The sequence below is a fragment of the Delphinapterus leucas genome, chromosome 7, assembly GCF_059928025.1.
Source record: "Delphinapterus leucas isolate spDelLeu-1000000601 "Yukka" chromosome 7, BTC_Dleu_Yukka2, whole genome shotgun sequence".
NCBI classification, from domain to species: Eukaryota; Metazoa; Chordata; class Mammalia; order Artiodactyla; family Monodontidae; genus Delphinapterus; species Delphinapterus leucas.
The window spans coordinates 76848734-76872657 of record NC_143135.1 but is presented as its reverse complement, the minus strand read 5'-3'; the positions used below and the strand labels follow the sequence as shown (position 1 = coordinate 76872657).

General features: G+C 37.4%; 1 protein-coding gene across 4 annotated transcripts in view; it reads left to right on the top strand.

Annotated features, from left to right (window-relative positions):
- Positions 1 to 22362, top strand: part of TRPC6 (transient receptor potential cation channel subfamily C member 6) — a 117291-nt gene extending 94929 nt beyond the window's left edge. For 2 of the 4 annotated variants that reach the window (XM_022562056.3, XM_022562054.3), the window contains 8 exons: positions 5125 to 5358; positions 7950 to 8214; positions 9447 to 9642; positions 10443 to 10646; positions 12311 to 12385; positions 19694 to 19777; positions 21238 to 21313; positions 22019 to 22362. In XM_022562056.3, coding sequence (XP_022417764.1) covers positions 5125 to 5358; positions 7950 to 8214; positions 9447 to 9642; positions 10443 to 10646; positions 12311 to 12385; positions 19694 to 19777; positions 21238 to 21313; positions 22019 to 22170 — 1286 coding nt within the window. In that variant the 3' untranslated portion in view covers positions 22171 to 22362. The other 2 variants (XM_022562057.3, XM_022562055.3) reach the window with 2 other exon arrangements.
- The last annotated feature ends 1562 nt before the right edge of the window (positions 22363 to 23924 follow it).

Genomic DNA, 23924 nt, shown 5'->3' with positions numbered 1-23924 from the left:
GAGGGGACAGGTCAATAAGTAAATCAATAAAGAAAACCTATGTGACATGTACTGTAATCGAGGAGCTATTAGGGTGTTACGAACACACATGGACTGGGCATCTAAACCTGAATGGGGTGGGGTGTGGATGGGGCGAAGGAGGCCCCCCTGAACAGTATGTTCAATCTGAGAATTTGAAGATAAGGACATGTTAATACTACAGAGTGTTTATGGGGAGTAAGGACACTACGAGGCATGGATGCAAAATGTTAGATGCAAAGGTGTGACTTCATGCATAGTCAGGGCCTTATGAAGATTACTGAAACTTTATCCACAGCCTGGCTTCTCCCAGGGGTTGCAAAGGTCGACAGCTGGCACCTCATTTGCAAAGTCATGTGTTAGGTCCAGCTATAATGCAGGTTCACTTATGGATGTGGGTGATGGGAGATAAGGGTGGTGACATGGCCAGAGGATGATTTTCAGCTGTTGGTGATGTGATCCATCACATTTTAGAAAGATCACAGTGGTTGTGAGGAAGAGGGTGGCTTTGGGGAGGGGTGAGTATGGAGGCTGAGAGACAATTGAAGTGATCCCTGTGAGGAACATGGTGCCAGAAGTCAGGGCGTGGGGAAAGGAGTTGAGAGCTTCTTAAAAGATACGCTTCAAAGAACTTGGTGATGTATTGTACATGGAAAGGGAGAACTGTGGATTCTGCCTTGGATTACTAGGTGGTGACTGCGAGTCTCTAGGAGGAAGAATTATAGAGGGAAGATCATGCTTGAGACTGGGAGAATGAAAAGCTGGTAGGTAAGTTTGGGTTGTGATTGACTTTGAAGTGCCCATGGGATTTCCAGTTGAAGATGTCCACTAAAATGCAACCCCTGGGAGAAGCCAGGCTGTGGATAAACTTTCAGCAATCTTCATAAGGCCCTGACTCTGCATGAAGTCACCTAGGGTGTAATGTGGAGAGTGTCAAGAGAAGAAGGCCCAAGGAATCTTCATACAAAACCTTTGGTAGCCCATAAGCTTGGTTCTCTTCCAGTGATCTGGAGAAGCATCTGCAGTCAGTTTTATATCACTTCTAGGGCAGGGGATGTCTTCTTGGCTTCCTCATACTGGGGCTGATAGGATGATCAATTGAAATACTACAAAGCACTATAAAAATTACCATATGATCGTTTCAAATGCATATGAGGTAATTCAACAGCATTGAGAGTTATTCAAAACTTCTGAATCACTTCATTTCCTGGAAATGTTCCAAGGAGAAATATAGTGTCTTAATATGTGAATTGCATCATTAAAGTCAACCTTAGATAAAGAAGAGTTTGATTTTCCACTTTTTCTTTTCGAATTTAATTGATATTTACCTTATAACATAATGCTATAAGAAATAAATTACATTTCACTTTGAATATTTGATTTAAAATAAGAATGATCATTTGGACATTGCCTTTACCTCAAGCTAAGAGCCTATATGTTATAGGTTTTGTTTTATGTATGTTTAAAGTACATATTACAGCACTTGGCACATAGGAAATGTTTAATAAGTTTCAGATAACTATGATTACTATTAAACTCTTCATTAAGAGTTCATGTGTTTTATATGGAAGTGCTATTTCCTACTGAAAACATATTAAGCAAGATATGACACTTCAGTTCAAGATTAAACTTTGAAAACATTAAATTTTATGTAAGAGGATTAAATACAATGAATGTTCATTTTATTCTTTATCAAAAATAATTGTCTCTCCTCATACTAATATTTTAATATAAACATTGGAAGTTTTTCCTTTTTCACTTGGAAACCTAAACCAAGGATGTTAACTTTTAATTTTATGAATAAAAGCAGTTTCCTTGGAACAACTGGCTGGATAACCTTTGTGGTTGAGATTCAGAGTTGATCTCACAGTATTCATTTAAAGGGAAAACAAGGAACAACTCAGAACGGACAGCTGATACTTTGTAGCATATGTTAGACACCTGGTTCAATTTCTGACACTGGTATTTATTTTTCTTTTTGAAGTTATTCTTGAAAGACAGTTGCTGTACTTTCTGGAAATATTAATAAGAAGTGGACTAGTTAGGTCAAGATGCTAGTTGGCTTGAGGGAAAAGACTGACATTATTGGTCACAGAAAGCAAATTTATATAATTTTTAGTAGACAAAAAGTGGAAAGGCTGGATGATGGAACTGACATTCCAGGAGATCTTGACAAGGCTCAAGGGCAAGCTGAAACCAATGAGAAGTGTAGCAGGAACACAGGGAGTGGGGAGACATGCTTGATGACGCTTCACCTAAGGAGCACTTTTTAACTTAACATCCAGTGTGAGCTGCTGAGGAAGCAAATGCAATGCTGGGTTGACCCTTCAACAGAAGGAGAGGACTGCAGGCAAGGGCCGTAATTACATTCCTGCTCCACGCTCTGGCCACATCCCGTCTGCAGGCAATTGGCAAACTAGGGAGCACCCCAAATTGAAAGCAACCAGAAAAGGGAGTGGCTCTTCCAGGGAACAGCACTTGTGGGAACTGGGGAAGCTTACTCTGGAGTGTGGAGGTAGGGCAGAACCCCGGGATTGTGAAGCCTGAAGTTTAGTTATTTGGAGGGCCCCATTTAGAGAAAAAGAAGACAAAACAGAGCCCTAGGAGGAGCCTGGGCAGATAAAGCATCTTGAAGTTTAAATTTTATTAGCTTTGTGGGAAACCTGCCTCTGCTGTAGAAGCATAGATTTAATGAGTGCATGGTGTTTGTACTTTGTTTTATTCTGTTTTGTTTTAAGAAATTTAAAGGCAGAGAGAGCAGACTCATTCTCTTCTCTCAAGGGCAGAATTAGCACTAACAGGTCCACAGTGAAGGGATGCTTCCTAAAAAGTCAACAATGGGATGAGCCGTCTTCAGAAGTAGTCATTCAGGACGAATTCAAGAAGAGGCTCAACCCTGTGGAGAAGTCCCCTGCTTGCTGGAGAAGTTGGACTAGATGGGGGATTTCAATCTGTGCTTGGCAGCTCCTGGGGGGTCCACAGGGGAAATAAGATGGGAACTCTTCCTTCAAACAGAAGAGTTCGCTGTATCTGTTTTATTTTTTAAGCTTTGGTGAGATATCATTTTTTACCAAAAACTGTACATCTTAAAGAGAGAGAAGATGGAGAAGTGGGAGGAAGAAGGAGAGAAGCTTTGAAAACAACTAAACGATATGAATTTAAACCGCCCTTTAATTCCTATTCTTCAGTTACTCTAAATTACCCTTTTGTCCTATTGAGGAAGCTGGCAGGAATCCAGGGACCACAAAAAAAGGCTGCCCTCAGATTTTATTCACCCCTGCTCATAGTTGTGTGTGTGTGCACGTATGTGTTCATGAGTGTACACATGTAGTGTGTCCTGTTTTAAATCTGATCCACTCAAGTATATATAAATTCAATTCTAGTCTCCTCTGAATTTTGAATAATTCCAAATAAGTAAGTTGTGTGTTACAGTGAATGATCATTTTGAGAAAAGCACATAGTAAGCTGTTGGAAGAGCGGAGACCATTGCTTTTGTAAACCCCTGAAGGGCTCTACAGTCATTCACATGGCAGGTTGTGATAAAGGTTCATGACAAATGTGGGGACTTGGGGAAGGTGCTTGGTAGGAGAAAGGGGAGAAGATTAATTTCAACTAGGGGACAATGGAGACTTGTTGATGGAGGTAGGCTTTGATGGATTGTTGGAGTTTGGCTTGTATTTCTCCAGATGGCTCTAAGAGGAGGCGGGACATCAGAGCATAGGGATCTAAAGATAATAGGGGTAAAGTAACTTCTTTTTAATAAAGTACGATTTTTCAGATGAAAAAAGAAAATGTGCCAGACACAGGAAATTTTAAATAGTAAATGCTCAATCAATGTTAGTTATTTTTTCAAGTGCCAGGCACTGTGCTGTGCATTTTACATGTGTTATTTAAGTCTCATAACAAACCTGTGAAGTAGGTACAAACTACTATCATCCCCATTTTCCAAATTGAGTTTTAGAAAGTTTAAATAAGTTGCCAAGGATTACACAGCTAATAAGTGGAAGAGCAAAGTCTCAAATCTGCGGCAGTCTAATTCCAAAACCTATGCTCCTTCCTGAGTACCACATTAAGTTTTAGAGCGAATATGCAACATTATTAATAATTCCACCATCAAGAGACAGCTACTATTAGTATGTTCCTGTAATTACTTCTAGTCTTTTACTATGCTTATTTTAAACATAAAGTCATACAATATATAACATTTTTTACTTAGCATGCTTGAATGTTGATGACATAAACATTTTCCAATGTGTATTAGTCCAGGTCCTCCAAGCATATGCAAGACAGGATTTAACGTACAACAATTTTATTAAGGAAATTCCACGTGAGAGAAAATGGGAGAGAACTGAAGAGAGCTGCAAGGGCTGTAAGACTGGGATGCAAGTCTTATCTTGAGGGAAGGAAAGTAGGGTAGAAGTATCCTAGATCTCCATCCAGTCTAAAGGAAGTTTAACAAGGCCGTCAGGAAATCCTTGAGCCAAAGTCAGCCATCAAAGGAGTCTCATATCTCTGAAGAAGGACTGCCCTCAGCCACTACTGGGGAGCAGCCCATGGGAAGCATGGCCTTAGGGCAAAAGTGGCAGTAGTTTTCAGAATGCTGTAGCTGAGGCCCATGGCCAATTAAATTCCTGTAGTTGGAGGTCTGGGAGGTACATTCCTGTGGCCACTATCCCATGGTAATTAAAATATAATATGAAATGGCTGCATAATATCCCATATGTAGAAGTCCCATGGTTACTTCTATTTTGAGTGTGTGAATGTGGGTGTGTTTGTATGGTTTGATTGTTATAAAGAACCCTACACTGAACATCTTATTAATGTATTTTTATGTATAGAATTAATGGATCAAATCATGTTTGATCCATTGAATCAAACATTGAATGCCCTTGATGAAATTTGTCACATTGCTATAAGGTAATGCACTGATATTGTTGGACTCTAGGATTTGTGGGGACAAGATAATTATGGCTGGCTGGGTGGGATGAGGCCAAATTTTGAAGGGTTTTGAATATCAGCCTGAGATCTTTCAAATTTATTTTGTTTTATTGAAGAGCTAAGGCTGGAATGAAGTTGGATTGATATTTTAACCTCTTTCTAATACAGGCATGATATGGACTGAATGTAAAGAAATTTGGACTCAAGGCCCCAAGGAGTACTTGTTTGAGTTGTGGAATATGCTTGATTTTGGAATGTTGGCAATCTTTGCAGCATCATTCATTGCAAGATTCATGGCATTCTGGCATGCTTCCAAAGCCCAGAGCATTATTGATGCAAATGATACTTTGAAGGATTTGACAAAAGTCACATTGGGAGACAATGTGAAATACTACAATTTGGGTGAGTTTATAGGACACAGTCAATGTAAGTTTATAAAATGCAGAATTTTCTTATAAAAGTACACATCAGTAACAGTTTGATTACTACTCAGCTCTCATAAAATTGTTGGTCAGTTTCCAGCTTCTTCAGAGTATCTGTATCTGAAGAAGCATGCTTTCTACCTCTTCCCTTGATATTTCTTCTGGCTGGAGACCTCTTTTAATCACAAGAATCATCTCACTTTATCTCTGGGATTAATTGGCTAACCACCAAACTTCACTGAGAATGCCTGTATTATGTCTTGGATTTATTTTTTTCCTCTTGTCCATTAAAAATAGTATACATTTAAGTACTATTTCCATTTAAGGCATATAAACTATTTGAAAGCAAAGGAATCATTGGAGGCTCTAGAGGGCCCCCAATAAATAACACCACTTTTTCTCACCCAGTCTTTGATACTAGATGAGAGATAAAACCAAAAGCGAACACGGAGGCCAGATCATCACCTCTAATACTGACAAAGTTCAGGGTGGATGACATAATTCTGAGTTTATTAGCCAGCTGGCTCAGTAATATTGAACTTCAGGCTTAGGCAGATGTATGGACAGGGCAGTCTTCCTCAAAGAGGGGTATGGCAGCAAGTGTCTGATCATGTGAGATTCCCCAATGGAAGACCAGAGGAAAATTCTCAAGAAAAAAGAGGGCAGAGCTGAACCAAGTATGCTCAGTTTCTACCCCAGTTTAGTAATCAGATAAGTCATTCCACCTCCCCAGGAGGAAAGTGACTAAGTGATAGAAATAGATTCAGTTATTTGCTTAGGGAAAATCTCTCCTTGTAGAAACCTAGAGTGGGGAAAACAGATTCTCTTTGAATACTTATTTCAAATCCTCTGTTAAGATGTCAATTAACAGTCAATTGACATCTCTATGGGTTTTACTGGCTATATCACATAGGGATTTCTTTTTTATTATTTCTTTTTAATATTTCTTTTAATATTTAATTAACTTTTAGTGCATAATGTAAGCTTTTATATATTGTACAGCACAGGGAATGTAGCCATTATTTTATAACAAAAATTTTTATTATATGGAATTTTAAACTCAGAACTATCTATTTATATATTGCACTTATATTCAAAGTGCTATAAAAAAGGAAAGTGCTTTTATTAGTTTACTGTATCCTTTCCTGATTCCACTTCTCAGCAAATAAGCAAATACAAATTTATAATTATATTTTTCCTCTTTCCTACACACTGCTTTTCTTCATAATGGTTTCTTAATTAGGTTTTTGATGACCTGCTGTAATAATGCCAGAAGAATTCATAAGTGAATAATTACTACATTTTTATGATAAAAATAGACTTGAGTGACCAATATAAATTACTTTAGTAAGTTTAAATAACTCCAAAAGCCCCAAATTACATTATAGTGTAATTACAGTTTAAAATTAAATAATGATATCATGTATTTAGGGCCTTCTTTTCTTTTATTATAGTTTAAGATTAAATAGTAAATGCTATCATTTAGTTAGTGCCAAGCAGTTTCTAAACACTGAATGTATGTTGACTTACTGGATTCTCACAACAGATGACAGAGGTAGAAGCAGTATTATCTCATTTTTAAAGATGGGAAAATAAAACTAAGATAAGTAATTTGTACCAGTTCATCCAGCTGACTTTAGATAGATAGATAGATAGATAGACAGGTAGGTATTGGAATTTTTACATATGCTGAGTCCACAGTTTGTACTCTTTTTTTTTTTTAACTTTTTTTTTTTTTTTTTTGCGTTACGCGGGCCTCTCACTGTTGTGGCCCCTCCCGTTGCGGAGCACAGGCTCCAGACGCGCAGGCTCAGCGGCCATGGCTCACGGGCCCAGCCGCTCCGCGGCATGTGGGATCTTCCCGGACCGGGGCACGAGCCCGTGTCCCCTGCATCGGCAGGCGGACTCTCAACCACTGCGCCACCAGGGAAGCCCGTTAACATTTTTATTGTAGTATAATTGTTTTACAGTGGTGTGTTAGTTTCTGCTTCATAACAAAGTGAATCAGTTATACATATACATATATCACCATATCCCCTCCCTCTTGCGTCTCCCTGCCTCCCACACTCCCTATCCCACCCTTCTAGCTGGTCACAAAGCACCGAGCTGATCTCCCTGTGCTATGCGGCTGCTTCCCACTAGCTATCTATTTTACATTTGGTAGTGTATATATGTCCATATATACACTACCACTCTCTCACTTTGTCCCAGCTTACCCTTCGCCTTTCCCGTGTCCTCAAGTCCATTCTCTAGTAGGTCTGCGTCTTTATTCCTGTCTTGCCCCTAGGTTCTTCATGACCATTTTTTTTTTTTTTTTAGATTCCATATATATGTGTACTCTTAACCATTATGCTATACCCTATGGAAAACTTCCAGCAAACCAGGGGAGTAATTTTCTCAGTAAATTCAGAAGCTCAAATACACCTGACACTTAAAGAAGCCCTTTAAGATAAAAGACTTCCGTCAGGAACTGGATTGCTAATGTAATTTTATTTCTACCCCAGAAAAGAAGTTACCTAAGTAAAAAACTTAAATAAACTCACCATAACTCTTGTCTTTCCTTTCTCCTAGCCAGGATAAAGTGGGACCCCTCTGATCCTCAAATTATATCTGAAGGTCTTTATGCAATTGCTGTAGTTTTAAGTTTCTCCAGAATAGCCTACATTTTACCAGCAAATGAAAGCTTTGGACCTCTGCAGATATCACTTGGAAGAACAGTGAAAGACATCTTCAAGTTCATGGTCATATTCATCATGGTGTTTGTGGCCTTTATGATTGGAATGTTCAACCTCTATTCCTACTACATTGGTGCAAAGCAAAACGAAGCCTTCACAACGTATGTGCTTTCAGATATTTTGATCATGGAGATCATCGATTAAATAAATGTTAGCTTAACAGTGTTCATATGCATCCATGGCATAAATATGTTTTGGTAAAGACTTCATCTCCAGTTACTCTTTAGCAAAATGAGAGTATTTTAAAATGGGTTGGAAGAACTCAATAATGTAGGCAACCTCTGTAATATTAAGTAATTATAGCTAACATTTTTAAGGCTAGGAACTACCTCACACACATTTTATTATCTCTGTTTCAGAAGAAAAAAAGGAGACCGAAGTTCAGAAAAGTTAAATGATGTGCTGAACACTGCATAGCTGCTAATAGGTAGAAAAGCCAGGACATAGTCCCTTGTCCACTATAACATCTGTGCTCTTCACTGCTGTGTCCTTCTGCTTACTACAGACTCCTGGGATGCTGGCTATGAGAACAGCTGCTTCCTAATTCAATTTGTTGGATCTTATCACTGAGACGATCCAATTTATCAATAGTGACAAGAGTTTTAACATGTTCACCATAGACACATGTTTTTTATAAAGTGTGTTTGGAATACATTATTCAAATGTTAGGTATTCAGTGTTACAATAAGTATTGACTGAAGCATAACCTATTACCCATATTCCTGTAAAGTTCAGTTTATGAGAGAAATTAAACCACCTGGGCTAAGCAGAGGGGCTTAGTTTAAGGTCAGTAATTATGCTTAAAGCATTGAAATTCCTATGTAAGACATGTCAGTGATTTTGGTAACATCGACTGTATTTATATTGTCATATTTTCCTTAAGACACCTTAAGACACATACTATTGTAATCTTTATATTGGAAATTAGTGGAAGTATAGATGAGCAGGAAACCCAAAAGGACTCTAACAGATAACATTATCTTTTATTAAGTAATACATTTAACACTTCCATTGCCAAAACTATGGATTATTTAAATGTTAATATCTGTGGTTATGTAATTATGCTAGCATTTACTGAGTGCTTATTATGTTCCAGATAGTGAGCTATGTGCTTCATATACACAATATTTCCTCATCCTTGCAACAATCCTAGAAATAAATAATTATTGTACCCATTTTACAGAAAAGAAAAGTGAGGCTCAGGGAAGTAAAGAGTTTTCTCATGAATATCTAATAATTTTCAAAGACACTAAATCAACTCACTTTTATTATGGTACCATTTTTGTTTATTTGTACACTTTATCATTTCCTTTCTCTCCTTCTTTTTCACCAGAGTGGAAGAGAGTTTTAAGACACTGTTTTGGGCTATATTTGGACTTTCTGAAGTGAAATCAGTGGTCATCAACTATAATCACAAATTCATTGAAAACATCGGTTATGTTCTTTATGGAGTCTATAATGTTACAATGGTTATTGTTTTGCTAAATATGTTAATTGCAATGATCAACAGTTCATTCCAGGAAATTGAGGTATAATCTCTATACATTTGTATACTATGTGCTACACGTTTTAACTATTCCAGGGATCAACTCAGCATTGGTGACGACAGTATAGACTGCTTTCCATCTGTTCTTTCCCTTTTTACATACTTCTTTATATACTATATATACTGTAGAGAATATCTATATTTTTGTATACTTTATATACAGGAATCTAGAAAATTTTAATGTTTTGCTTCCAAACACAATATCTATGGGTGTGGTGGGATAGTAAGGCGTAAGGATGAGAAATGATGTGTGATTTGTTATTATTATTTACAAACTCTTTAGAAATACTATATCAGCATGAATTTATACTTTATTTTAAAAATTATTGCTTCCGAATACCACTATTCTCCAAATCTTGTTTTGAGTGATGTTCAGAATTGACCCTTTCTCAAACTCAGAGTGATAGTGTACATCTTTATTCCAGAAATCTTGGTCTGTCTCCCAAATTAATCAAAGTAGTGATCTGTTGCAGAATAAAAAAGTGAATAATTTTTCATAGTGTTTTCTAGAATGTAGGAAAATGCATTTATATCTTTCAATGTATTTATAAACACATGCAAGTTTTGAGATCTATAGATCTATAAGCCTGATAAAATTTTAGGCAGATTTAGGAAAGAGTGTGTGAATAGTACCTTAACATTTTTGAAAAAATCTTGGAGTGGTCTTTGGGGTCTGAGAGTGTTGTAGGCATCATTACTTCCATCTAGTCACGCAATGTTAGAAGCATCCCAGTAATTCTTTTTACGCATTTCCTTGCTGAACTGTCATATGTATTTGTATAGGATGATGCTGATGTGGAGTGGAAATTTGCAAGGGCCAAACTTTGGTTTTCCTACTTTGAGGAAGGAAGAACTCTTCCTGTTCCCTTCAACCTGGTGCCAAGTCCAAAGTCCCTGTTTTATCTCCTACTGAGGCTTAAAAAATGGATTTCTGAGCTGTTCCAGGGCCATAAAAAAGGTTTCCAGGAGGATGTGGAAATGAACAAGGTGATTTGACTTGATAATTTAAAATTATATTTTTAAATGCTGAGACCATTATAACCACTGTGCCACATCCCTTTATAAAGAAGCGGTCTGTGATGACATGTCCATCCATTCCCAAACGTAGTCACTTAGCTCAGAGCAGTCCTTTGGCTTGTGTCTGTTTATTAGGAGAACACTGGGCATTTCTGCTTAAAAATATAAGAAAAATTCATGAAATGTAACTAAAATAATGTACTACATTATCTGGAGTGGGTACTGAAAGGGAGAGCTATTCTGGGCCGCATTTTTGCTGTTGTGGCTACACGTCCCTCACTTCACCTTCAATTTATACAGCTAGGTATATTTATATACCTCAATTTATACAGCTTCCATTTTTTGCATGCTCAATTTATACAGCTAGCTGATTATGACTTGGGGAAATCTGACAGACAAGTAAGTCCTACACTGAAAAGTTCAGAAATCAATTGCTCACATATAATATGGGAGACCAGGTTTAGCATTAAGTAGTTCAAGAGAGAAATATCTAAGGAGACTAATTGGAAACAGTAATCCCATGAGGCAGTACCATCTTAAGAAGCCATGAAAGAGAAGAGGTCTAGTGCTTAGATGAAGGAGTAGAACAATCACAGTGGGTTTAGAAATGTGTGGAGCATGTGGAATGCTGTGTGGAATGCATGGGGGTGGGGAGGTTACTCTCAGCAGGGAACTCTGCTGGGGACAGAACTCTATATCCAGAAGGAGCACTGAGGGACTAGATGCCTCCAGAGGAGGAGGGCCAGGAAGGGAACAGGTGTGGATATGGTGTCATATTATGGGGACGTGAAGGAGCTGGCTGCTTCCAGTTCCCAATTTTAATGAGGAAGCACATTTAATTTTCTCTTCAAAAATATGAAGAGAGGCAATGGGCAAAAGTTGCAAATAGTTCATTTTTAGTTCTATGTAAATAAAAAAAATTTGTAACAAGAAGATCTGCCCAACAGAGTGGTGGGCTGTCTTGTGAAATAGTGAGCTCCCCATCATTGCAAGTAATCAATAAATGTTGGCTGACCAACATTAGGAATTTATAGGTTTTCCTACACTGGTGGGCAACTGAGCCAAATGATTGTAAAAGTTCCTTTCAGCTATAAGATTCTATTATTGAATGATTTGCTACTTACTACGTGAGATTCTCAAGTTAAGCTCCCAGAGCTCCAATTTCCTTAACTGTAATATGGGAAAAAAAATTGCATCTACATCATGAAAATCAAATCAGATAAATATGTAAAAGTGCTTTGAGAATTCTAAAGCCCTCTTTAAATGTATTATCATTATTTTCTATAGGAATTTTGGAAAAATATGCCATCTTTGGTGCTCTCCCAAATGTATAACTTACAGAACTCAGTGTGTTGAGTGGCAAAAATTTCCCTCACTTTACTTAATGTTATTAAGTGTGTAGTTTACAGGTGTGATTAGAGCTGCAACCCATGACAATTCAGTCTCCAAAAGGAAATGTCCAAGTACTCACCAAAGGGAAGACCTCAATAAGAATACGTTTCTCTCATTGAAACTTGCTGGAGAATTGGACCAGATGGCTTTTAGAATATGGAATAAAGAAAGAGTAAAATTCGTTTTATAATTCCCAATGTAAAATTAGTGATTGTACCTATTTTACTCTCTATCTTTAAAAGAGAAATGAAGAAAAGAAATTTGGAATTCTCGGAAGTCATGAAGACCTTTCCAAATTATCACTTGACAAAAGACAGGTAAGATCACATTTGAAAATATGAAACCACGAGTAGGTTCAGGCTTTCTACTCAGAGAAAAGGACAGATGTTCAGAAGCAATTTCAAGAAACAGTAGACACATTAACGAATTAACAATTTAACAATGCTCAAAGAATCTGTTACTGAGAAGTAAAAATAAGCCTGTGTCCTGTTAATCAGCAAAAAGAATTACATGGCTGTTTAAGACAGATAGTAAACAAGTATACGGGGGTACTTATGGGTGATGGAATATAGAAATTGTGATGTAAAGAAGGGAAAATTGAAACAATAGGGACCTGATGGAGATATAATTAACTTAATTCTCGGCAGCTCAGGTGGAGATTATGCACACCTAACAGGGCTGCATTATTTGTCAGTAATCGAGAAGCTGTCACAAAAAGGCACCCTGAGAATTTAATGGCTCCTGTCATCAGCCCAGTTTATAATGAGCAATGTACCCTGGAGCTGCATCAGCTCCGTAATTTGGAGCGGCAAAATCCCTGATGCTGAGGACTTTTGCTTCATTCTGGCAGCAGGCACATAGTAGGGGTACAATAAATGCGTGTTGCTGAGGGAAATTATGAGTGAATTCATTAGGAGAAGGGCAGTGTATCTGGTGGGACTAGCATTCAGTTGCACATATCATGGTGTTTTCAACAAGACAGTTGTTTTTCCCCCTCTCATTTAACTCTCCAGAGTTGGCAGTACAGGACTGTTGCCAGGAGTGAGTGTGGTTCTCCAGGATTTTTTTGTCATAGTCAGATGCAAGATGACACCTTCACCTCCAGACATCACACCCACTTTTCAGGCATGAAGAAGGAATGGGGCAAAGGAAAAGTGGGCCCCTAGCTGAATCACCCTCAGAGATGCCTCCCAACAATTTCTGTTATTATATCTCATTAGCCAGAACTCTGCTACAGGGCCACCCCATGGGACACAAATGCCAAGGAGGGATGCTATTTTGTTTTGTTTTTAAGCCAAGTATGTTACCTCCTCCAACAAAATAGGAATACTCTTATGTATTGATATAGTATTGATATAGCCAGATCATTGAACCAAGTAGTCAGAAGATTGGGATCTCATCTTATCTCTGCCCCTTTAGCAATTCGTTTGACTTCTCTGAACCTTAACTTCCTCATCTACAAGATAGGAATGATCAAGTTGTACAGCCCATCACACAAAATCGTTGAGAGGATTCAGTTGATGCTTTGTAAATCACAAACACTATTATACAAATAGTGAAGTACTTGTTATAAAGAAGCAGCTTTTTGTTATTTGGTTATGAATAACTCAATAAAAATTTTTCAAAAATAGGTCAGTGTGAGTTGGATTTTATAGTTTTCCAGTAAGAAATTACTTGTGCTGAAAGTATGATGAATGCATGATAACAATAAAGCGTTGGACAAATATGAGAAAAATTCAAGCGGGATCAACATGGCTTTTTTCTTTACGATAGAAACTATAGTGTCTTTCAAATCAAATAATTTTATTTTCTTTAGAGTTTCTCAAAAAATGTGGAAACTTAAAATTTGTTTTAATCATCTGGAAAATATATTTTTTAAACATAGCTTGGATTACTCTACACTTTCCGATAGCACGTATTTCAATCCCAGGCGAAAGCAAATTCTTTAACAGCATTACGAAGCCTCTGGTATCTGATCACAGTGGTAGATCGATGAAATGTTGATTCCAATGTCAGCTGAACCTTCTAGAGACCCTTTTGAGAGACTGTTTATTGTGGCAGCCATGGGAATGTATGGCTCATGTTTTCTTTCGAGAGAGCCTGCTTCAAGGAGTTCGGTCAGCTGACAGCCTCCGGCTGCAGCATCTTTGGGGTCCCCTCAGCTTTCCCGCCATGGCCATGCTCTTTAGGTCCCGGATAGTTCAAGCCAACACAGGACCTCTCTTGGGGCATTCTGCACCACAGCGCCCCGTTGGGCTGGCTGACTTTCCCAGACAATCTTATTACCTTTCCCTCTTTCCCAGGTGAGCTGTGCCTCACGGTCTGGGAGCTTTTTATGCCTTCTGCTGCCACTTCGCATTATCTTTCACAGGCATAATTCTGAATACATCTCATATTTCTCACTTTGTCTTGGCATTTGATTCCTAGAGGACCAAATCAACACAAGTGTCTATTTTCCCTTACCATGTAAGCTTGTGGTGAACAAAACTGAGGCATATTTCACATAGCTTGCTTTTGCTTGATACATTAACTATATTCCTGAGAAAATGTTTTTTAAAGCAACCATTTATAGTTCCAATCAGTTTTGCCTGTTGTTGCTGTGTGTTTTCCCTAACCCATTTGCATGGCTTTTGTTCATTCTTTTTCATAAAGTCTATGTCTAAAATGGCACAGTTAAGTTTCTATTTTGCTGGGGTCTTCTTTCTTGGCTCCTTGAAAGTTAAAGTGGTTAGGTCGCACAAACCTTCCTTCACATCTGCTTCCTTCACATCTGCTCCACAGACACTATATAAATCAGTCAGATGAGCCATATAAAAATACTTTTTAGCATATCTATTTATTATCTTTAATCAGCTCCAAGTATCACTGACTTTGGTGGTTAGCATTAGCTTTTCGGACATATAGTCTGAAAGGACAGCATGCATTAATATTCAGTCTCTGCCATACTGTATTATATGTATAAACCTGAAAATGCCAAATAACTTCTTGAATATTTGCTCTGTTCCAGCTCTAGAACAGATCCCCTTCAAGTAGTCAGTTTCAGAGCAGGTTTTACATGCCATGGACCATAGGCAAGTATGGAGCGTAGATGTTATTTCAGGATTTGGGGTCCATTCTGTACTGGATTGAATGAGATGTGGAGAGTTTTTTGTTTTATCAGTTACATATCCAGGAACTATGTCCTTTAGCTTCTAATTAGGTCAGGGGCTTTCTTTTTAGTCATCTGATGAACCAGTTATATAATGTAGTGATTCCAATTTGTTACTATCACCAGGGTCACTTCAACAGATGAATTTGTACAAATTACCCATCCTCTTCTCCAGGTCTATAGAGTTAAAATCTCTGGCCATTGGGCCTGGAAATGTGCATTTTAGTAAGTACTTAGGAGATTCTAATGCTTATCTGGGTATGGGAATCACTGAGTATTTCATTCCCTGGATGACTTAGTCATGGACATGAGCACATCAGTAAAAAGCAATATTCAGCAAAGTGTCTCCAAAAGAAATAGAGCAGATTAAAACTAACCATGAAATAGGCCTAAAGCCACATAGTAGATAATTATCCTTCTGTACAATAATAATAGCTGTTGACACTTGTACAACATCTGCTATGTCAAGCTACTCATTCTACACACCTTATCTCTTTAATCCTCATATTAACTCTAGAAGGTAGGTAATATTATTTTCCCTATTTTATACATGAGAAACCTTAGGTTAACAGAGGTGAAATGACTTGCTCAAAGTCCCACTTCAGACACATGACAGAGCCAGAATTCAAATCCATATCTGTTTGATTTCAAGCAAGAGCTTTTACAAGCACTGTACCACATGGTTTCATGTCATATGTGCACCCCCTGCTGACTGATCATATTTCCTCTGCATTTTCAGTTCATTGCTTTGATCCCTGCCTCAGACCCCTCAACGTGGGGAATGGGAGACAGACTCCTAGTACTATGTCCAACAACATAAAAAATTCCCAAGCCTGAGGCTTACTTGTTATTCTTAATGAATAACAAACAAGTTATTTAGTGTTCCTCACTCTAATCCTACAATGAAGCTGCAGCAAGATAAGAAATGCTAATATCAAACTAATTACTAGGATTAAAAAAGAAAAGAAACATAAAGAATGCAGGAAATGCGGTAGAAGGTGTGGGGAAAAGAAGGACAGGCAGTGCTTTATTCAGAATCAGAGTGTGTATTTGCATTAGACAGGAAGAAAGCTTATTACACCCAGTCCTTCCTGCTTCTACTCAACAAGCTCCCCTTTCCCACTCTCATCACATTATGCGTCAGTGCCATCTATAAATGTCCAAATCACTAAGGTTTAAATGCTATTCATATTGCCAACTGAATTCCCTTGACTTCCCAGCCTATTTTAGTAGCTGTACATCAAAACAAATATAAATTAGAATTTTCTGCCACCAAGTGGTAATAATGCTTCTTTGCACCATTGGGTAAGTTTCTTCTTACATATTACTCCTTTGTGTTATTAAATTTTTAAACATGTATTTGTTGAATACCTACTATATATCAGAAACTGTTTAGAAATTTTTGCTAAATAAATGTTATATTTGCATCCAAATTCATACTTCAGATTTAGAGCAGAACTCTTCACATAAAAGTGATCCAAATGAATTTGTAACTGTTTAGTCATATACCATTTAACTATACTAGTGGTTCCCACTGAGAGGTAATTTTGATTCCACACTACCAGCAGTCCAGGGTGCATTTGTAATACCTGGAGACTTTTTTGGTTGTCACAACTAGAGAGGGGAACTGTTATTGGCATCTAGGGTGTCAAGGCCATGGGTGCTGGCAAACATTGTACAATGTACTGGAAGCCCCCCACAATAAAGAATTACCCAGCCCAAAGTGTCAAAAATGTTGCAGTTGAGAAATCCCAGACTCTACCCATTGGGTGCATGCAAAGAGGAGCTGTGTGTTATAAAACTGTATGACACACTGTAGCTGCAGTCATTGACACGTCAAGATCTACAATCCGGAAAATCTACAATTATACCCATTCTCAAATGAACAGAAAACTGTTTTCTGGCTTTCCTGGTACTGTTACCTCTTCTGTGTCATCCAGGGTATTAATTTGTAAGTCATCTGCCTCAGACCTTAAAACCATGTTTCAGATTTATCTTTCCCGTGTGGTTGAGCTGCAGCCAATTGGTTCACGAACCTGTATTGTACACGTCTTTTATAGCAAGTTGTTCAGAAACCAGGTGAACTCTATTAGTGACCCGAAAGCACTTCTCCCTTCATTCATTCACCAACCAACAACTTTTGAGCACTTACCATCTGCCGGACAGCGATGGCTCTTAAGGCACTGAGATAAACTAAACAAAGTCCCTCCTTCTGTAGAGCCCAGGAGGATGTAGACAATAACCATGTAAACAAGCCAGTGAATAAAGTAATTAGCAATTGTGAAGCATGTTTTGAAGGGTACAAAAGGCCTAGCTCTCTCAAGATCTATTTGCATGGGGTAGGCAGAGAAAGCCATTTGAGGAGCTTATGTGTTGAGCTAAACTCCAGAGGATCAGACAAAGCAAGTCAGACAGGCAAAGAGCCAGGAAAAGAGTGTTTCAGGAATTGGGAATAACAAACCTTAAGTTAGAAAAGAGCAAATGAAAAAAAGCCTGCATAGTGTTCATATAATACTAAGTTTACAAAAAAGGATGATTGCCATAGACATGGTGGGTTGTGGAGCTGCTTTAATTGGAATGACCGGCACAACGAGTATTAAGGTCCACACATTCATCTCTAAAAAACTCTCAAAGAAGTATAATTTTTCACTTTCTTTTTTCCATGAACACCATTTGGATGTGTTAGTGGCCTCTAACAAAAGAAGGAGACATCAAATTAATGATTTGCCACCATGAGGCTGTGCATTCATGAAGAGATGGACGTGATGCACACAAAGATTCCCTTTGCCTGGATCCTTCCGCTCTGATTATGAACCTGTCCTCACCCTCCATGCTTTATCATAAAAACTGGGGGATGGAAGTGATGACTCTGGTCATCATGTTTAATGATGTCTTTAAAGCATAAATCATAGTTTGAAATCCAGGAATCATATCTAATATATTAAATATCATTATATTTTATAATATTATAAAAATAAATGATTATGTAATTTGAAAATAAACATTAAAATATTATTAAAATATGTTGAAGTTTGCATTTGTTTCACAAATTCATGAATTAGTAGGACTTGAAGGACTGTAGAGGTCAACTAGGGCATTCCCTTCACTGTCAGAAGAGATTGTAGGGTTTCAGCTTCTCACCTAGTATCCCACAGTTAACTTGTGGCAGAGCCAGATTTGAGTTTTCAGGTTTCTGTCAAGTACTCTTCTACAGAACCCAAGCTGCCTCTCTGGTTAATTTGGTAAATTGTAAAATTTTATCTTAATTTTTTAAAAGTTAATATAAAGTTAAAAAAAATACGGACATTTTGCTGACATTATTAGAGAGGGTGAAATAAAAGGCAAATAGCTACATGGAAAAGGATGCTATCTAAACAATATCTTCACAATGAATATGAATCTTGTCAGCCTTGCCATACTTTTCCTATTATTATAACTCAGCTAGATCATAGTTATTTATGTTATTCATTAAATACTCAGAACATAGCACAGCACCTTACATATAGAGGTCACTCACACATACCTGTTTAATGGATGAATGTGTACATAGCTGCTTGAATTCAGCATGTGGCCATTTAAAGCATCAATGCGTTGAAGTCAAGGATTTTAATTGAGTCTCATTGAGCTTTACCTGTAGCAACTTAGATGTCATTGGGAAATATAAATCATGGCTGTCTTAGTAGATAGTCTTGAAGTTTCTTCTCCCCTGGAAAAGAGTTTTACACCCCCAAAAATATATATTTGGAGATGCTGTGTTTTGCTCAATTTCTCCTACTTATTTCTTTGTAAAACCACTTTTTTCCCTTTAGAAAATGCCTTAAAGAGGTTTTTAATCATCCTCTTATCATGTTAATATGGTACTTTACCACCTCTCTTGCAGATTACTTTCCTTGTTATTTTCCTATTCAAGCAAATGTATTATTTGAAAAGTGCTGACCAGATAGGATACTATATATATATATCCTAAAATTCAAATGGTTTATTAGTGCTTTCTTGGCACCTGAATCCTATCCTACAACAAAGTCTTACCCTGGTGTTTCTTCAGGAGTCTTATCACAGTCTCTACTGCAGGTGTGGATGGTGTAGTCCATCATGCTGGACTGTGGATCCCTCATCAATGGACTTCTGAGATCACCACCGTTATTTTCTCAACTTGTTTGCCTCTTCCTCCACCAAGGGTGTATCTGTGGGAATGTTAAAACATGACTCTCATGACAAAATGATTGATAGCCACAAAGTCTAAGAGTGTCCTCAGACAACCTCTAATAGACACTGAGAGGCTGAACACACCTAAAGTGTCTATGATTTGTCTTGGAAGACAGAATATTAAGCAAATTAAGTTAAAATGGCACGATACATATAGAAAAGATTATTTATATATATGAGACTTAGTTCACATATATAACAATGAGATAAATATCATCACATTGAAAAAAAATTAAATGATAATCAATTTCTAATTCTTTTCAAAATACAGTTTGGACATAGTAAACAATCAAGCTTAAGAAGTTCAGAAGATTTCCAGTTAAACAGTTTCAGTAATCCTCCAAGACAATATCAGGTAAGCATTAATTTTTAAAGAAATAAGACTAGTTATTTGTAATATTTAGAAACTCAAACTATGTGATTATTTAAGTGAAAATGAACTGTTATGATATTTTTATCAATATCAAAATAATACACTAATTCAAAAAAAAATTTATTGAGTAACTACCACGTACAATGCACTTTCTAAGTACTAGAGATATAGCAGCAAACGAAATAGATGAAATCTTGCCATCATGGAATTTAGAGCCTACACGTTTATTGTAAAAAGCCTATCTTACTAATGTGAATTCTCCATTGTTGTTCTTTTCCAAGTTGTTTGGGTTATTCTGTTTCTTTGCCTTTCCATATAAATTTTAGAATTGATTGTGTATTCCAAAACTGTGACTGTGTTGAATCTATAGATCGATTTGAGTAGAACTGTTGTCCTAACTATATAGTCTTCCAATACATGAACACAGCAAAAAAAAAAAAAAAAAAGTCTATCTTACAAAAAACATAAAGAAGAGAGTAAAAAACCCCACCACTGAGAAGTAAAGACTACTTACTGTTCGTGAATATTCTTCCAGATGATTCTATGTATGTATATAATTTTACATATATTTTAATATTATTATAGAAATGTATATGTAATATTATATAAATGAGTTAACAAGACTTATATAATGAATAATAGTTTTTCACTTCACAAAACATATATTCATATTAATTTTAATGGATGTACTATATTCCTTTGTACAAATAAATAATCCTCTATTGATGGACATTTAAGGTTTTTTTTTTTTTCACTATTATAAGTAGACTACTATGAACATACTTGTCCATGTACCTAATTACATCATTAGGATAAGTTCTTGAAAGTGGGATTTGACTATCATTTAGTTTAGGGTTTAGGTAGCAAGATTTGGTTTAGCTATATATCCACCCAGGACTTCCTGCATACTTGCTGAGCCTCTTACTTTTTATGAAAAGTACATAGTAAAAGCAATATCCTCATGGTGGAAGCTCAAGTGCTGGAGAAATATTATTACATCGAAGCTAGCCATTCCTAAATTATTAGCAAGTATAAAATCAAAACTGGCTCCATTTCTTTGTAATGGAGGGGAAAAGCCATAAATGAGGGCACATTTGCTTAACTTTCCATTTTCACGTGCAGAAGTGCACACCTCTGACCTGCCCAGCTGTTAAGGCTGTGTCTTGTTCTAACACTTTCAAGTAAAATACAAGCAATGGATGTTTGCTCTGAACTTATTCTTTTCCCAAGAATCAACTTTTGAGTCATTAGTCCTGGTGATGTGAAAATTACTTTTAAAATCTGGAGATAGTATGCATCCCCTACCAGATAAATCATCTTAATCTTTCATAGCTATCATTTCTGAAGTGCTTACTAAAGAGAGAAAAAATCAGAAACTTATTCCAAATGAGTGATTTATCATGAACATAAAACTAAGATGGATTTCTCTTTTCTCTGTCTAGAAAATAATGAAGAGGCTCATTAAAAGATATGTATTACAAGCCCAGATAGATAAGGAGAGTGATGAAGTGAATGAAGGTGAGTTGAACACAGGGACAAGTCAGCCCCTGAGCATAAGCCAGGACCTGGGGCCTGAAGCAGAGCTGAGGGAGAGCTGGAGAGATGGGCGTGGGAAGGGTGAGCTTCAACAGGAGAAGACAGGATCTAGCCAACCATCAGTACTGCTACACACTGGGGAAATAGGGCTATGTCTCGGCAGTTGGGGGCAGATGACACTTGCTAGATAAGTAACTACAGTCATCTCTTGGTATTCTTGGGAGGTTGTTTCCAGGACCTGTGTGGATACCAAAATCCATGGGTGCCCAAGTCCCTTATATAAAATGAAGTAACTACTACAGTCTACCCTCCGCCTCCGCACACATAAAACCCGAGGATAGGGAGAGCAAACAGTGTTATATCCGTGGGGGGCTTGGAGGGAGAAGGAAGTGGTTGGGGATAGTAAGGGTCCATTGCCCCCCAAACCCTGTAACATTTGCCACCAGTGTTTCCCTTCCACTGACTTCAGGAGGATGACGTTGTAAGTTTTCTCTATAATCTTTTCACTAACCAAAATACTGAGCTGAGAAAATAGAAACCTGCCCCCATTAAAAAGTGATTTCCTTTGAAGGGATTCAAAATACAGATGTGTGTGGCATTAAGGCTCATTTCAATCTATCCCAGAATCACTAGTTTCTCTGCATTACGTATTTACAATTGACTTCTTATCACTCTTGTTTTGCAAAGGGGAGCTGAAGGAAATTAAACAGGACATCTCAAGTCTCCGCTATGAACTTCTTGAAGAAAAAACTCAAAATTCAGAAGACTTGGCAGAACTTATTAGAAAACTTGGGGAGAAATTATCAATGAAACCAAATCAAGAGGAAAGCAATAGATAATGCAAAGTCTTTCTTTAAAATTCATATTTATTTGTCCACTTGAAGCCATGTTATTTTCTGATTTATTTTTTTAAGTGCCAATATGACCAGCTTTTAGAGAAGAAAATGTTCAAAGATAACTTGGGTCATCCTATTATTTGGAACTCTCCTATTTAATATTTTTGACAATTAAATTTCATTATTCAGGCTAAAGATTGCAGATTATGATGAAAATTATTCCCAGTTGTTTGGTGCTTGTTTTGTAAACTGCTTTCTTGGGTACAACTATTGTGATGAAATGATTGCCATGTAGTGTCTGCCTGGGAATCATTTTAGCTGGCAGGGCAGACACACCATATTGTGGTATTTCCCTGATGGAGATTTCAGGCACCTTCTTGCCTGCTCTATGGATCCCTTGCTGGTGACTTCCAGACTTGAAATCTAGAGAAAAATAATCTCTTGCCATTTAGAGAATACTGTTTAATCATCTACCCTTCTTAGCCCCCACAGAATATGATTGATAATATCTGCAAAATGGAGTTAAATCTTTCCTAAATTTTCTGATTCATCTCTTTGAAAATGTTACCCTTACCAGTGAAAAAGTGTTTCCTTCACTGAACTCTGGAAACATAGTTCAGTTCTGTGTGTGTGTGTCTGTGTGTGTGTGTGTTTGCACATGTGCATGTGAAATACTTGTCCTATTGTCTTTTGCAGCCAATACAGATACTCAAAAGCTCTTTATATTATACTTTTTATTGTACAATGTACAATTTTTTATTTTATTGAAAAATTATTGGCCAAATAAGAACACTTTATTGGAGAAGTATCAAAGCCACAAAGAATTATCATTATTTGCTTCAATTATAGCACAATTTTTGTGCCATTTCCAAGGGGCTTTACAGGTGAATTCCTATGTTTGGCCTCAAATGTAAAGCAAAAAACGTGTTGAGGGAACTCGCAAATACTTAGTATGTCCTACCCTCCTCTCAAAATATATAAAACAGGAATTTGAATCCATGAGCATTTACCAAGAGGTTGCTATTACTTACTGATGATATGAGGCCATATCTAAAACAACTAAAAGAAAGAAATGAAGGTTCACTATTCAGCTACCCAAAGACTGTCAACATTTGGATGATGCTGAGCATTGACTGGAAGTGCTGCTTTAAATTCAAGCAAATTTTAAATTTCATTTTAAAGATAAAATGGTCACAGGGGCTTCCGTGGTGGCACAGTGGTTGAGAGTCCGCCTGCCCATGCAGGGGACACGGGTTCGTGCCCCAGTCCGGGAAGATCCCACACGCCTCGGAGCGGCTGGGCCCGTGAGTCATGGCCGCTGGGCCTGCACATCCGGAGCCTGTGCTCCACAACGGGAGAGGCCGCAACAGTGAGAGGCCCACGTACGGCAAAAAAAAAAAAAAAAAAAAAAAAAGATAAAATCGTTACAGAGAATCTATTTAGCCCCAACTTTGATTTAGTTTACATCAAAAAGCCTTTATGTAACCAGATCAGAAAATATAGCTGAGAGTTTTATATACAGTGATTTTGTGTTTATGGTTATTACTTATTGAGAAATTATTTAGTGATACAGAAAAGGTCTGTTTTCAAATGCTTTGTGACAACATTTGAATCAGAAATTTTAAAAATCAACCTCAAAACCAAATGCACTATCTGCAAATTAAAATAATCTAAATGCATAAAGCTCGTGTGTCACGCCATGCAAGAGGCTCGCCTGCAAGCCCCTATGACAGCAAATGGGCTTGACTCCAGAAGAT